Source organism: Balaenoptera physalus, assembly GCF_965194825.1.
Source record: "Balaenoptera physalus genome assembly, chromosome: 13".
Taxonomy (NCBI): domain Eukaryota; kingdom Metazoa; phylum Chordata; class Mammalia; order Artiodactyla; family Balaenopteridae; genus Balaenoptera; species Balaenoptera physalus.
In genome coordinates this window covers 18,277,772-18,293,991 of record NC_138892.1, presented here as the reverse complement: position 1 = coordinate 18,293,991, position 16,220 = coordinate 18,277,772, and the positions used below count along the sequence as shown (strand labels likewise).

Genomic DNA, 16,220 nt, shown 5'->3' with positions numbered 1-16,220 from the left:
TTGAAAGTTGTAGATGTTATGATCTTCTTACCCAGAGTATGCAGTCCAATTATTTAATTTAACATTTTTTCAGCATCTGCTGAATATTAATTATTAAAACGCTCTGTACTACGTGCTAATCATTCCTTTTCTATCAAGTTTGCTTGCCTATGTCCAAAGGGTATTGTTCCTGGCTAGACTGTTTGACAGTAAATTTTCTGAGATTTCTACTCCACGTTAAGTTTACATGGAGATAGTTGTTACCTTGTTTATAGTGGTCAGTTTTTTTCTATCTCCATACTCTTCATGTGCAGAATACCCTTATATTTCTTTTTATAACCAGTGATTCTCAACTGGAAAGGCACTTTTCCTCTGGATGAGAATCACCAATTTATGGGCTTAGTTACTTTTGTTTTGGGGGAGGGGGGGTTCATTCCATGTATGAAAGAGGAAAATAGATAATGTGAACTACAACCCTAAAACATAATTCATTCTTTAAAAGTTTTGTTATTTAATGAAAAAATAATTAATTGCATCTTTTCTTTGACTTTTGCATATATTACATTTTAGATAGGAAATGCAGATGTACCTGACTACAGTTTACTTAAGAAACAAGATCTTGTTCCAGGCACAGGATACAGATTCAGGGTTGCTGCCATCAATGGTTGCGGAATAGGCCCTTTCAGCAAAATCAGTGAATTTAAAACTTGTATTCCCGGTTTTCCTGGAGCTCCTTCTGCAGTCAGAATTTCAAAGGTGAGACATCAGGTCAAGACTTAATGATTTAAATTACTGAAACTTTGTACATGAAGTAAAACTATCAGTTTAGAGATTCTTGTTAGTGTCTGATGAAATGAGAGGTATCTAAAAGGGGTAGATTAAAAATTTTTTAAATATTTTTCTCTAATCATTCATGATATTTTTAAGGACCAAAATTTCAAGCAGAATTACAGCATCCAAATTTTACAAAGTCAGGGAAATCTGTGTATGCTTCTTAATATTAGCTTTGTTCTTGTTATTATGGAACCAAAAAGTTTTGTGCTGGAGAGTTTTAATAGAACACATTTAATTGGACTATATTTTATCCTAAGGTCCTACCCCTATTTAGAGAAGATAAGGTCTGCTTTCAGATAAGAAAAATCCCTTTCTTGGGGTAGTACAGGCAGACTTTTAAGCCTAGTTATGTTTTTTAAAAGGGCATGAAGTAAACACTGTAGATCCAATTAAGATTAGTTTTTAAAAATCAACAGTAAAAGTTCTAACATCTAATGCAGTTACTTTAGTGAAAAGCATCTTGTGTTCAAAAGATAGACTCAACATAATAAGTGAGATTAGAGAAAACTTCAGAACTTTTACCTGTTTTTGTTTTTGTTTTTCCCCCTCTCTTCAAGAATGTTGAGGGTATCCATCTTTCCTGGGAACCTCCAACTTCACCTTCTGGAAATATTTTGGAATATTCAGCCTACTTGGCTATCCGCACAGCACAAATACAAGATAATCCAAGTCAGCTTGTGTTTATGAGGATTTATTGTGGTCTAAAGACATCATGTATAGTAACTGCTGGGCAACTTGCAAATGCACATATTGATTATACATCCAGGCCTGCCATTGTGTTCAGGATATCAGCAAAGAATGAAAAGGGATATGGACCAGCTACACAAGTTCGATGGCTTCAAGGTAACAATAAAAAAGCACCTTTAAATTGATTTTTTTTTTAAACTGAAGCTATTGTGATGATTATTTATTAGTAACTGGTTTTGGAGATTTGTCATTTAAAAGAGTATTCTCTGACTGTATTTCTAGCAGTTATAAATTTGAGTTTGTAAGTTGTTCTTAAAATGTATTTGCTCAATTCTAGATCCAAATAAAAGTAGAAAAGAAGCAAAGCCTCTCTGAAAACTAGTATATGAATTCTTCCCTAAAGTTATAGCTCTTATAAAGGAAAATAGTAAAATTAAGATAAAAGCTAGAAGGCTTTATTACTCCAATATCTTTTATAAAGGCCATGTAACTCAGTCATCCTAGAGTTATTGAGATGATTCTAGTAACTGGCTGTTGTACACTGTGCTGTCTTATATAGTAAATGTTCTCTACATTGTAAAGGCCCTGTCTTTGAGTACTCCCTCTAACTTTATTCTATATGAGCAGTGGTCCTCTAACAACTATCTTCTACTGGATAGTATTTGTAATACTGATTTTAGTAGCCATTTGATTCATTTCTTTATCTACAGTTAGCACAGAGCTTAAGAAATTAAAAAAAGAAAGAGGCAAGTTCAGAAACTCTGCTTTTGAATTTTCATCATTTTCCAAGAATCATGGCAACATACAAAAATTAAGAAAATGGGTTTTCTTAATTCATACCAGGTTGATATATTGGAATATATTTTTGGCCAAAGCACTTAACTTATCTGGCCCTCAATTTCCTGATTAATAGATGAGGGAGTTAAAAGAGTTTACCTTTAAGGTCCCTTTCAGCAGTAAAATTCTGTATGTTCATCAGAAGTAAAGTATATCCCTAAACATTTCAACATCTGTCTCAATGGATCTAATTTTGCTTTTGCTGAAATTAAAATGTTCATAGTTTAAAATTCAAAGTTAAAGTATGTCCTTCTTATTGAAGAAAGAAAGAAGCACCTTAACTGGACATGAGTTTTGAAATAGTGTTTTAAACATTTGTAAGATTTTTGTAAATGCTCTAAATGTTTTATTTTTGCATTGTTTTTACCTTGAAATTGTATAAACTTTTTTACAACTGAAATATAAGCATTAGACAGCTTACTCAGGTTCCATTACAACCTTAAAGATGCATATAGGCATTATGGATACTCTGCTACAGGTAACTTGTTTTAAACCTTTTAGACATTTCATGGTTCCACTGCCTATTCGAATCTGGAATGAATATACAGAGCAATAATTGCAGAAAAGATATTTCAGACTAAGAGCTGCAGTAACTGCAGGGGCACAGGTCTGTCGTTTTATACCCTGTAACCTTATGCCAGTTTAGGTTGACTGAGTAGCTATGTCCTCAAACTTCATGTATAATACTCCAAGCAAAGATGGATTTAATTGTGCAGAATTGATATATATGTATGTTCCAGTTACTAATTTAAAAGTGTATAGAATATTTTAATATATAATTTTTGTAAAGAACTGGGATTTTTATACTACAGTATTTGTAATTAATGTGTCTCACTAATTTTCTCTTGAAGAAAATATGCAAACTGTTAGACACGTAATGAGTGATTTCCAAACTCTAAAGGTAAAATAAATGCACTACTGTGGTGTTGTTAGAATACCTTTTTTGTGGCTATATGAATCCTTAATCTTTAAATGTGTACTTTACAAACAGTGTTTACAAGGAGCTTCTCTGGTTTGTTATCCCAGCACCTCCCTTGGTGAGAGCTTCAGTCTGCATTTGTTTAATTCATATGCTTTGCTTTTGGCATATGCTTGCTTTTTGCACTAGTAGAATTTTAACTTACCTCATTATTATGTTTGTAATCATTTGTGTAGCTTCCATAATATGTCTGATATAGGCTAAAGAAGTACTTAACCAAAGTTAAAATAAATGGTAAGCAATTTTGCACATATTAAATGCTAGGGTTTGTTGTGTATATGTGTGCGTTTAGTTACAAAAAGAACAAGAATGGAAAGTTATAGTAAGTATGTGTTTCAAGCCCAATCATTTTAATGATCTGTTTGCTTTATTAAGAAAAGGTCTGGCTTTTAACCCTTTATTCTCTGCATTAATTAACAATTTGCATCTTGAAGCACTTCTCTTAATGACAAGGAATAAGTTGACTTTAAGCAAAGAATAGAATATTTGTTTGAGTGTGTACATTTATACCTACTTAGTATTTTGTTTAGTTTACTTTGTTTAAATATCTCTTCTTTTCTAGACTAGGAGGTGAATATGAACCTGTGGTTCTAAAATATGTCTTATTTTCTAGAGAGAAAGGCAGTCTTTCTATACCAAGGGATTTGTTAAAATAACAAATGTTTTTTCTTTGAGAATCAGCCCAGTTTCTTACCATTTTTTCACATTTGTACATTAAGTAGTAATCACATTTATCTCTTTGATAAATGATTGGTGACTGAAAGACGCCATTGGGAAATCTCTGTGGCTTTGACATTAATAGTTCATATGAGATCATTGAGCTATGTGTTTATGAATAGAATGGATTGGGATAAATAACAAGAGAAGTGCATTTAGCTTCTATGATTTGCACATTTTCTAAGTGAAGATCCCTTTGTGTAGCAGTGGGTTATAACATGCAGGTATCTTTCATAAGAGGATTTACCCTGAATTAAATTACTTTCTTTACTCCTCCCAGCTGGATAAGCAATTCAGATGTACAAGTCTTGTGCCATAGTCCTCTTCCTGGACTCTGCAGATTTGGTTCACATAGGTAGTAAAAAGATTTTGCTGTTGCATGCTCTTAGAATTATGTTTTCTAAAGTATTGTATTGGCTTTATTTTAGTTTAGTAAACTGTTTGGCAACTTAACTAGAAATAGGGTATTATAAACCCACTTTTATCTGCATTAAAAAAAAAAAAACAGGAATAATCCGATTGCATGTATGAGGGCCCCCTGCCCTATAACCCAATTGCATAAATATAATCATCTGTAAGAAGGTGAAACTGTTGATCCATTATTTCAAAGACTTGTAGACTAGCAAAGATTTGTTCCAGTTAGATGTATGGTCTACTATAACTGGAGATATTTTTATTTTTAAAAATTGCAGCACTTGTAGCATAAAAATAACTTGTAACATTGGATATGAAGAGATTATTAGTATTTAAAATTACTGTAGTCATCTGATCATAAATGAAATAGGTTCAAAATAGACTTGGTCCTTGACCATTTAAGGTATAACTGACAGTTATGTTTTCCAAGACTAATTTTAGGCGGTTTTATGTATTGTGTACCAATGACATGTAAAATAAAGCACCTTTTCTACTATAAGCAATTACAGGTGTTATTTATTTTGAACTACATGGAAGAAAAATTAGTGGTGGCAGAGTAAATCTGTAGAAATGCTGATGTTATATCATTCACTTAAAATGATATAGGCAGGCTCATAAAGAATGAACTGTGTCTAAAAACTTGTTTATTGAGTGGATTGTGTTTGGGAGTCATTTTCTGATAGAAATGTAAAGCCTATCTAACCTTTATTGTAACTAAACTAGTATGCTTGAAAGAAAAAAGGCAGATGGCTCCAAGAAACAGACTAAACTTGTTGTCACCTTTTTTTGGTCTTTTTTAGTCTTAATTTTTTTTTTCTTTATGCTTTTCATTTTAATTCATAGCAGCCGGTCTTCTGTCCTGCTACTCCATCAAAATGGCTCTAGCAGAGGTCAGGGATAACGTCTCATTTCCCAAATCCATTGAATTCTTTCATTGTACTTAATCTTGTCATTTGAAACTTTAACCACTCCCTTGACACTTTGACGTTTTTTTAGTTTCTGTGGGACTGTGCTCTCTGTCTTTTTGTGCACCTCCTTCTGTCTGCAGTCCCCTTTTCCACTCCCACCTGTCTCCATTCATATTTTCAAGATTTAGGTAAAGGTCGCCAACCTGCTGAAGCCTTTCCTGACATACTTCATTTCTAGGTAGATTTGACCCCTTTTTCTTATGCCCCTACTGTCCTTTGTTCAATCTTCTGTCATAGCAGCCTAAAAGCTCTTGCGCCCTTACTCGTTAGCGTTGTTATTCCTCTCCCTCTGCCAGACGGTCAGAGACCGGGTCTTTATCTCTCTTCCATATCAGCCATTTAGCTGCTACTTAAATATTTTAACAAATGATTAAAGAAAATTGCACCTGTACATCTCTCTCCATACTCTCACTCCCCTTCTCAAATTGGGTCAAAGTGAGAGGGAGGCTTTGAAAGGGAAAGAGATTTTAGCAGATTTAATAAGCCTCTGGAGGAAATACAAGCTCCACCTTTGTCTTACCCTACCCTGCTGTTACTTAGGTTCCTAAGAGAAGTTCTGGGATAAGTAAGAGATATGTCACATATTTATTAGGCTAAAAGGGATTTAATATGGGTGTGTATAGATCTCAAGAGGAATTCTTTGATCTAAAAAGATCTGAGAATTTAGTGAGACCGGTGGGCATTGCTGGATAATGATTTTTAACATTGGATGATCAGGAAAATGAGCTAAAAATATTTCCAAAGTCAGTCTCTCTGATTTCCATATAGGAAAGCCATGGACAATTGTCTAACTTTAGAAGAAGCTACCTACATATTTAGTATGTAAGCACAGGGAGCTGCTGGAGGACACAGAGCACCAGCGTTAGAACCTCACTGGAGTCTGTCAGGTCACTGTTGTCACCTCTAAGCTTACAGGACAAAGGATTCTTACACTACTGGAAAACAAGATGACATTGGCACACCTTCTTTCCAAGTTTCCCAGTTATAACTGGGAGTCCTTATACTTATATATTTCTGTAACTCAGAAAAAGACTTTTTAGAAATCATGCCTGGAAAAACATGAACTACAACATTCTGGGGAGAAACAATTCTATAAACCGAATGATGAAGGAAAAAGCTATACCAGCCTCCTTATTCAAAATAGATCTCTATATCTTCTATTTCTATATCTATATAAGGTAGCATCTAGTGTTTTGTTTTTGAGCATAGAGTAACTCTGTCCGCTAGTAAGTCACGGTCCAAGAAATGCCCACCTCTGACCAAGAGGATTATCCATTCCTCCTCTGAAAAGATGGACTGGAAGTTCTCTATGAGCTTGAGGAAAGCTTCCTCCCTATTTCTCTGTTTCTTATTGGAGAAGGAGGACAAAGCTGCAGGTATAATAATTACATCCGATTTAACAAAGCTGTGGGTGTGCCACTGAAGGCGGCGTAGCATGTAAGAGAGGGGGCAGGGCTCCGGAGGTCCAGCCAACTGCTTGATCCGAAATCATCCTGCTGCCAGTTGCACTTTAGCACCTCCTGGTGACATTGTCCATTCCAGCTTACATATGGGTAAGATTTGGGGTCTTTTGTAACAAGCAGCCTAGGATTTTTAAAATAGCACAACGATGTCTGGAATTTTCTGAATGTTTGGAACCTAGTTGAAGAGATTGGACCTGAAGGATACACTGTCTGCTCTCCATTTCCTGAGAATGTATTGCCAGGCATTTGCTGCCGGGCCTAGTCTGCCTCTTGCACCACCTCCCTAACCCAAGATGATAACTTTAGCCTGCCTTGTTGGGTACGAGGGATGGATCCAATGTTTCAAGATCTTTTTTTTTTCAAATTTCTAAATTGTATACCAAATTGTATAGCTAATCCCCTGAATCAGGTGAAAATGTACCTTAACTGTGCCTTGTTTAATTTGCAAAATGGCACTGTTGGTGATGACCCTGGCAAAGATATGATTGCAAAATTATTATGACACTTGTGACCAACCTGGGCACCTGTTATTGACCAATGTGGAGAAACAGTCAATAGCCACCATGCACTTCCTGTATTTTTGGATTGCTTAACACATAAATGCACTATTAGGAGAATGTGCCAAAGGGAATTTGTACTTCTGAAAGTCAACAGAATTCAGTAAAGAGGCAGTGTCTCGGTTTATTTTGTGATTTGTATCACCTATCATTTCATTCTCCGCTTTATACAAATAATTATATACCCAATGAACAACATAACCAACTAACCAGAATCATGCCAGTGGCTGAACCAACTTGGCAGAGCAGTGCTATAATACTGCCATCTCGTTAGATTCTAACTCTCTGGGAACCTAGTTAACTTCTGTGAAGAATAGCCCATATTCATTCCTTTTTTCATATTATTATGTACTTCTTTCCCACCAGTTACAATAATTGCCTGATATGCAATGCAGAACAGTGGCTGAAATAATCGGATGTTCCCTCTCTTTGTTGATGAAGTTATATCACGTAACCTTATATCCTTTTTCTTTTACAATGTTTGTTGAGAATAAATAAAATGATCACACATGTACTCAATCTTCAGCTTAAGAACTAGAATACCCTCAGATGTGTAGAATTACCCCACTCTGTCTTCCTTCCCCACATACCACATGAGGTAAACATTATTCTGGATTTTTTGGCAGTAATTCCCATGTTTTTATTTATGGCCCTGCCATCTATATTTTGTATCCCTAATAATATATTATTTAGATTTACCTGTTTTTGAACTTTTATGTAAATGGTATCATGCTGTATGTATTCTCGTGTGAGTTTTTTCTGACACTGTTTTCGAGATTCTTATCCATGTTTATGCATGTAAGTGTATTTCATCTGTTTTTCACTACTGTATAGTATTCTATTGTATGACTATACTACAATTTATTTATCTATTCCTCTGTTCATGGAGATGTGGATTGTTTTCAGTTTTTGGCTATTCTGAATGATGCTGCTAGTGAGCATTCTGCCAGTTACAATGTAAGCTCCGTGTGGGCAGGGATTTTGTCTTTTTTGTTTGATTTTGTCTGTTTAACACATTCACAATGTCTAGAACAATGCTGGCACATGGTAGATGCTTAATAAATATTTGAGGAATGAGTGAATTCTCGTACATGTCTCCTGGTGCACATGTGCAAGAGTTCTCTAGGGCAGTTGTTTTCAAAGTATGGTCCAGGGACTCTTGAGGTCCCTGAGACCCCTTCAGGGGAGTCTGTGAGGGCAAAAGCATTTTCATAAGAATACTAAGACATTATTTGGCCTCTTCACTCTCATTTTTCACTTTTAAATGTTTTCCAGATATATGATGACATCATCACTCTGACAGCTTATCAAGTGTGTGCCTATATAGTTTTGTTTTGAAAATGCCTGTTTTAATTTCTAATATGGTAAATTTTGATAACTATAACCCGCATGAACAACAGCTCTTTGAGGTCCTCAATAATTTTTAAGGATGTAAAGAGGTTCTGGACCAAAAATTTGAGAACTGATACTCTAAGAAGCAGGTTTTACTTAGTCATACTGAACTGTTTTCTACAGCATTTGTACCAGTTAAGCTCCCACTGGCAGTGGTTGAGTGTCATTGCAAACACTTATATCTTAGCAAACACTTAATCTTGACTATCTTTTATATTTGCCAATTGGATGGCGATTGTATAGTATCTTACTGTCGGTTTAATTTGCATTTCCCTGATTACTAATGAAACTGAGTGTTTTTTTGTACATGAATGTGTTTCCTCTTCTGTGAAATACCTATTCATGTCTTTTTTGCCCATTTTTCTATTGGGTGTGTGTCTTTTTTTTCATTGATTCATATGATTTCTTTATATATTCTGGATGCCAGTCCTTTGTCAGTTAAACATGTTGTATGTATTTTCTCCCAGTTTGTGTATTATCTTTTGTGATTGTATTGAATTTATTGATTAGCTTGGAGAAAATTGATATCTTTTCAGTAATGAGTCTTCCATCCAAAAACATTGTGTATTTCTCCATTTGGTTTTCTTTTAATATCTGTCAATAAACTTTAACAGTTTTTCTCCATAAAGGCCTTCATGTCTTATATTAGTTTTCTTTCTGGGAGTTTTATATATTTTTTAATGCTGTGGTAAATTTCTTAAAATTACACTTTCTATTCTAAGTGGATGTTGCTGATTATAGATATATTGTTGCTATGTGTTGATTTTGGATCCAGCAACCATGCTAAATTTTTATTAGTTCTAATAATGTATCTAGATGTCTTTCTGAGTTTTTTATATAATCACATCATCTGAAATGGTGGCAGTTTTCTTCCTTTCTGATCCTTCTACCTTTTAAAAAATGTCTTCTTACATTTCTGTACTTGCTAGGACCTGTAGTACAACGTTGAAAAGAACTGATAGTGAACCTCCTTGTCTCAGCCCCAATTTAAAGGGAGTGCTTTCAACATTTCAGTTGAGTATTTTTTTTTTCCCCACAAATGGCCTTCATCACGTTAAGGAGATTCTCTTCTATTTCTAGTTTGCTAATAGTTTTATATGAAGAATGAATGTTGAATTTTACTGAATGCTTTTTTCTCATCCATTTAAATGGTTAAATTGGTTTTTCTTTTAATGTTGATGTATTAAGTTATGATAGTTGACGTTTTAATATTGAACCAATCTATAATTCCTAGGATAAACCCAGTTTGATCATGGTGTGTGTGTTTTAATACATTGCTGGACTCAATTTGCGAATATTTTCTTTAGGATTTTTGCCTCTACGTTTGTGAGTGAAATCAGCTTCTAATTCTCCTATTATGTCCTGTCATTGTCTGGTTTTGGTATCAAGGTTATACTAGTCTTATTAAATGAGTTTTTCAACTGTCTGGAAGAGTTTAAGATTGGAACTAGTCTTTAAAGCCATGTGGTCATTAAGAGAAGACTTTAAACTATTGATTCATTTCTTTGAGGGTTTTAGCATCATTAGGATTTATTAAATCCTAAATTTAAATCCTAAATTTTGTTAAATTTAATAAATTCTTCTAGGGATTTCTCCATTTCATCTTAGTTTAACTTTTTGATATTGTTATCCTTATTAGCTTTATATCATTTTAGTTTCCACAGCATATGTAGTTATGACTCTTTTTCATTCCTGTTAGTTCATTTGTGCCTTCTCATTTTTTTTCATCATTAATCCTTCCAGAGGTTTGACTTTTTAACCCATTAGTCATTTTCAAAGTGTATTTCCAAATGCTAGGGCTGGGTTATAGTTGTCTTAATCTTTATTTCTTATGTCATTTTTCCAGAGAATATGAGCTATAAGATTTTCTGAAATTTGAGACTAGCTTTATGATTTATCTTGTGGTTTTTATACATGCCCCATGTTTACTGGATAAGAGTGTATATTCCTCAGTTGTTGAGTGTAGTGTCCATTAGATCAAACTTGTTAGTTGTGCTGTGCAGATCTTCTCCTTACTGATTTACCTTATACTTAATTTCTTATTTGCTGAAGAGTCTCAAGATCTCATTATGATAAGCAGATTTCTCAATTTCTCTTTAAGTTGTGTTTGCTTTCTTTTTCTTTGCTTTCTTTTTCTTTGGGCTTTATTATTAGATGCATACCAATTTAGAATTTTTCAATCTCCCTGGTGAAAACTGAATTTTTTGTAATTATGTAGTGACTCTCTGTGAATGCTGTTACTTTCATCTTTTTGTTGTCCTTACTTACTACAGCAATGTTTTGGTTAGTGTTTATCTGAATCTTAGATCTTTCTTTGGCCTCATATTTTGATACACACTTAACAGATACGGCCACAGAAAACATACGGATGGTTTGGTACATCTATTATGATTACAAGTATAATTTGGATTTATTTCTATGATTTCTATTTTTATGATTTCTTATATCATCTTTTTAAATTTTTGTCCACTCCTCCCTTATCTTTCATTTTTCATTTTCTTATTCTTTTTTCCCTTCCTCTATTTGTTGGGGTTTTTTTCAATTATTATATTTTTTTCTTATGAGTTCTATTTGGTTTATAAATGTCCTTATTTTCCTGTGTAATCTTTTGCTCCTTATTCATATTTTCCATGCTTCTATTCCTTTATACATCAGTAATTTTTCTTGTGTTGATACCAGTATTCTTTGTGGGTGAGTCTACTGCTGTATAAATCGTGTTGTTTTTCATTTACGGTGCCATTTCCCCTTGTTTTGTGATATCTGAAACTTATTTTCCTTGGGAAAAAAGGAATTACTTGAAGTATGGACTGAAATTGAGATCCTTAAGATAATTTGTTTGTTCTGCCAAACACCCAGGTGCCACTAACCTGAGACCACTTTAAATTATGAGCTTGAAGGTTCTCTGATTTCAGATCACAAACCTTGAGGGCTCACCAGTGATTATGAATTCAACGGTGGTGGTGATTTATCCCCCTCCACCCAGAACCAAAATTGAAACAGGCCAGGTTCCTTGCTGCCCACTTCTCGGTCGTGGCCCAGCTAGACTCCAGCCTAAGTGAGCCTCGGGCTTTATGTGCAGTTCCCCCACTACTGGTAGCTCCTGGTCTCCAGAGTTTAACAGAACTCTCATGGCAAAAGCAGGCGTTGGTGCTGGCTTACCTCACAGGTGTCCTGTTTCCACTTCATTTTTGGCGTTTTGCAGATGCCTTATATTTTCATGTCAACTCAGTGGTACATTTTAAAAGATATTTATTTAATACAACTTTACATTGTTCCTTACATTTTGTTCAGCATTTGGTTTTTTAAAACAGGAGTTACTGAAGGTATCTAGACTGCCTTACTCTCAGAAATAAAGTCTAAATTAAAATTCACGTTACTTTGCCCTGATGTGAGTAGGAAACATAATAGTTTGTAGTCTGTACAGAATTGTAGGATGCCTCGTTCTTTCCTTTGTACTATCCTACAAGACAGCACTTTTATGGTGTGGGGACTGCTACTTGCAAGGTTGGAAATGTATAGGAAACCATTTTTTTAAAGTTACATTCTTCCTCCACAGTAAGGAATGGCTCTGCCATTTCCTTAAATGGCTATTAGCCCAAATATTACTTGTGTTCTTTGACTAGTGATTGCTTTGGTCTGAAAAAAAGGATTTGATTTTGGTTTCTTGTAAACCTAATGTTGGGCATTATATATGCATGAGTGGGCCTTCTTGGCATACCTGTCCTAGCTGAAAGGCACTGTCTGTTATGACTTGTCTTTGCCTAGCAACTTGTTTTCAACCAATTACCCAGTGTTTAAGGTTCAGAACTATCTTTCATTCAGATGTACTCAAACTGAGCCCTGGAAAAGAGGTGCAAAAGTAAGACACAAAACCGTTACTGTTTGTACTTAGAGGACAATCAAGAAAGACCTAAATTACGCCTTTTCAAAAGAGGCAAAAATGTATGCTGTTGTGTCAGAAGTTTTTAATCTTATGTATTTTTGTGGAAGATGGAGGAATTAACCTATCAACTTGTACCTTCCGCCCCTAAAAGGCATACATGGCCATTAGGCCTCTACACACAGAGCCAGCACATATTTTACTGACTTTATTTGGCACGCTCGGTCGCACTAAACTTGGCAAAGGAGTTCTTACAATACATTGCCTTGCACAGCTATCTATTTAATATGCAGTGCAAAAGGAAATTGTCTCTGGGGTAAGGTCAGGGAAAGCTGTAACTGTATTTCTAGGCAAGCTTGTATCTCAAAATGTGATGCCCAGAAGCCAGAGATATGAATCCATCCCAATGCCATCTGTGGCCTATGGTTTGAAAGGATTCTGCCTTATGGTTTTAAAATCCTTAAAATCAGGTACAAAAAGCAGCATAGTCTTGAAAGAAATATCCATGGGGCAATAGCAGCCAGCATATCGGCTATTACAAACCGATTTGGGGTGGTGCTATTTTCCGTATTTGATGATTAGTACAGAGTTTTTACAAAAGTTTCAAAGGCTTTCCTGATGAAGTTTAAGCTGAGACCTGAAGGATGAGTTGGCCTTACCCAGGCAGAAGGAAGTATATGTGTTTGTTTAAAGCCATGGCAGGGGAGTGGGAAGAAACAAAGAACACAGCACAAGGAGCCAAGGGACCAGGGTGGCTGGAGCAGAACGAGCAAGAGGAAGCTAAACTTGGTGAAATTAAGCAAAGTAACGTATCTAGCTCTAAAAGAAACCATCAATTAAAACTGAGTAATTTTTAGACAGTATAGTACAACTCTTTGAAAACAAAGTTAGTACGGTTGTTCTGTTTTTTACTCATGAGCACACTATATGACTTAATGTGAGTTTAATGTCAATATATGTATATAAATTATTACATAAACTAATAAATTGTCTAATTCAGGGATACCAAAAATATACATTTAAAATAGACTGGCTTTGGGAATTCCCTGGCAGTCCAGTGGTTAGAACTCAGCGCTCTCACTGCCAGGGACCTAGGTTCAATCCCTGGGTGGGAAACTAAGATCCCACAAGCCGCATGGCGTGGCCAAAAAAATAATACATTAAAAAAAAAATTTTTAAATAAAATAGACTAGCTTTCAGTATAGATCTCATCCAGTATCACTTATTTGAGTGACTCAGAAGTGTATTTTATCACATAAAGCAAGAAATATTGTCTTATTTTGGACTGCTGATAAAAGTTTCCCTAAGAGAAAATATATGTTCCAAAAATCTTGCACTGCAAGATTTCATTCTTGGTAAATGGTAGAAACTATTTTTTTTTTTTTCATTTTTCAGGCCTAATTGATATGCAAGAAGGCATGTTTTTGAAGAAAGGAAAATACTGCATAGATAGTGTACTATAAGAGGAAAAGATATACAGATAGCTTAAAACATCATCATACTCAAGCATATGACACTAGGAAGGTAGCATTTAAAAAAATTTTCTCTGGACTTAAAGCATCTCCGTTTATAATGAGGTAGTGAGGGGATAGATAGATAGAAGCTAACTTAAGTCCCGTCTTCTGTGACTTAATCACTGAAGCCCATTTCTCTCTTAGATACTCATAAAGCAACACATACAAAATTATTTTAAAAACTAACTTTTTTAGGTTAATGCAGGAGCTTACATACTTAAGAAGTTCCAGGGGGGAAGAAAACATGACATTCAGTTACATGCATCATAGCCAGGTAAGAAGGCAGCACTACTTCTCACATGCATAAAAGGGGATTATGGACCTGACACGTGCAAATTGCCAATGTTCTTTCAGAGTATGAAGCCCGTATAATCCAAAATTGACCTAATTTTACCTACTCTGAAGTTTTAGTACTAATAGCAAATTATTAAATTTAGAATTTCATTTTGGTATATACTGATATACATTTTAAAGTTGTCTAATTTTTTAATCTTGTTTCTTAAACATAGCTCAATCTTTAAACTTTAGAGAAATAACCTGATAACTAAAGATCAAGTGCTTTTATCAGTTATATAATGACATACTGCCTGGATCAAATGTAAGATATTTCAAAAATACAATTATATATGTATCAAAAGCCTTAAAATTTTGCATATCTGTTAAACCAACAATTCTACTAATAGAATTTATTTGAAGAAAACAGTCATGGATGTACACAAGATTCAATGAAGTGTTGTTTATAACTGTGAAAAGATGTATATAGTCAAAATGTCCAATAGAAGATTAAATAAATTATGTTTCAGCCATACAACAGAATAATAAAGAAATAAAAGTAGAAGACTATGTAATGACCTGGGAAAGATGTTCACAATATATTAAGTGAAAAAAGCATGTTACAAAACAGTATGCAAGTATGAGCCCATTTTTATAAAAATATACATATTTAGCAAAGTAAAAGGACAAATCATATTTACCAAAATATTAACACTGGTTGTTTTTAACATAGTAGGATGATGGTTGGTTTTGCTTAACCACCCTTTTTTGCCCATTTGAATTTTCTGTAATGAAGATTATTTTTTAAATGGGAAGGCAGTGAGGGAGTTATTAACTTCAGATTATCCCAGTTGTGCCCGCAAAAGCTCCTTCTGGCAAAGTAAATGTTTCTGTCCAGCCTGTATCTAGGAAATTGCTTCTCCCTTATAAATTTGAGTGAGTGTCCTTCCAAGATGACATTCACTCAAAGTGCCTTTTAGGCAAACTATACAAGAGCAATTGTTGATTAAAAAAAAAAAAAAAAATGACTCAATTATCACCAAAAAGAATAGGTGAGAAAATACAAATCCTCACTTTAAAAAGGCAACAACCCAAGTACAATACTAGTAAATTATACAAAGTTACATTATCTAAATTTAGTTTATTGCAAAGATCAAGACAGCACGCTAGAAGCTGGAGATTTCTCTTTCGCACCATTCACAGCACTAACTCTGTTCTTCACTTCATTCACTCATCCATGCAAAAAAGCTCTGTATACACACAATGATGTCTGACATTTCTTGGTTCCCATAGCGTAATAGGAAACTTGACATTTCAATTAAAAAGGTAAAATGAGGACATTTACCATCAGACTATGAAATTCCTCTTCTGGAAGAGGATACTATATAGTATTTGAAGATATGCCTTTGGAAAAATCATATACAAAATGAAAGGGGCACCATTTCAAGAGCACTAGGACTGCATTAAACTTAATGAATTCCAACACTCATAATAATGTAACTCAAAGACAAATCTAGTCTTAACAGAAGCTCCAATAAACTAAAACTATCTTAACAGGCACAATGAACAGTGTAAACACTGTTAACGGGCACCAAGTTGAATAGGGCAGACAATATTTGCTTCTGCATTCACACTTAATTTCTCAACTACATTTTTTTAAAAAATGGTGCTGCTTAAGCTATGAATGTTTTACAAAAAAGTTAATAAATATGGCAAATGCTAAAAA

General features: G+C 34.5%; 1 protein-coding gene across 10 annotated transcripts in view; it reads left to right on the top strand.

The window, feature by feature from the left end:
• Positions 1-16,220, top strand: part of HCFC2 (host cell factor C2) — a 60,960-nt gene that overhangs the window by 39,110 nt on the left and 5,630 nt on the right. For 6 of the 10 annotated variants that reach the window (XM_082419384.1, XM_082419383.1, XM_082419381.1 and 3 more), the window contains 2 exons: positions 550-735; positions 1,371-4,946. In XM_082419384.1, coding sequence (XP_082275510.1) covers positions 550-735; positions 1,371-1,685 — 501 coding nt within the window. In that variant the 3' untranslated portion in view covers positions 1,686-4,946. Of the gene's footprint in view, positions 1-549; positions 736-1,370; positions 4,947-7,801; positions 15,544-16,220 lie in introns of those variants that run through there. The other 4 variants (XM_082419376.1, XM_082419382.1, XM_082419380.1 and 1 more) reach the window with 4 other exon arrangements.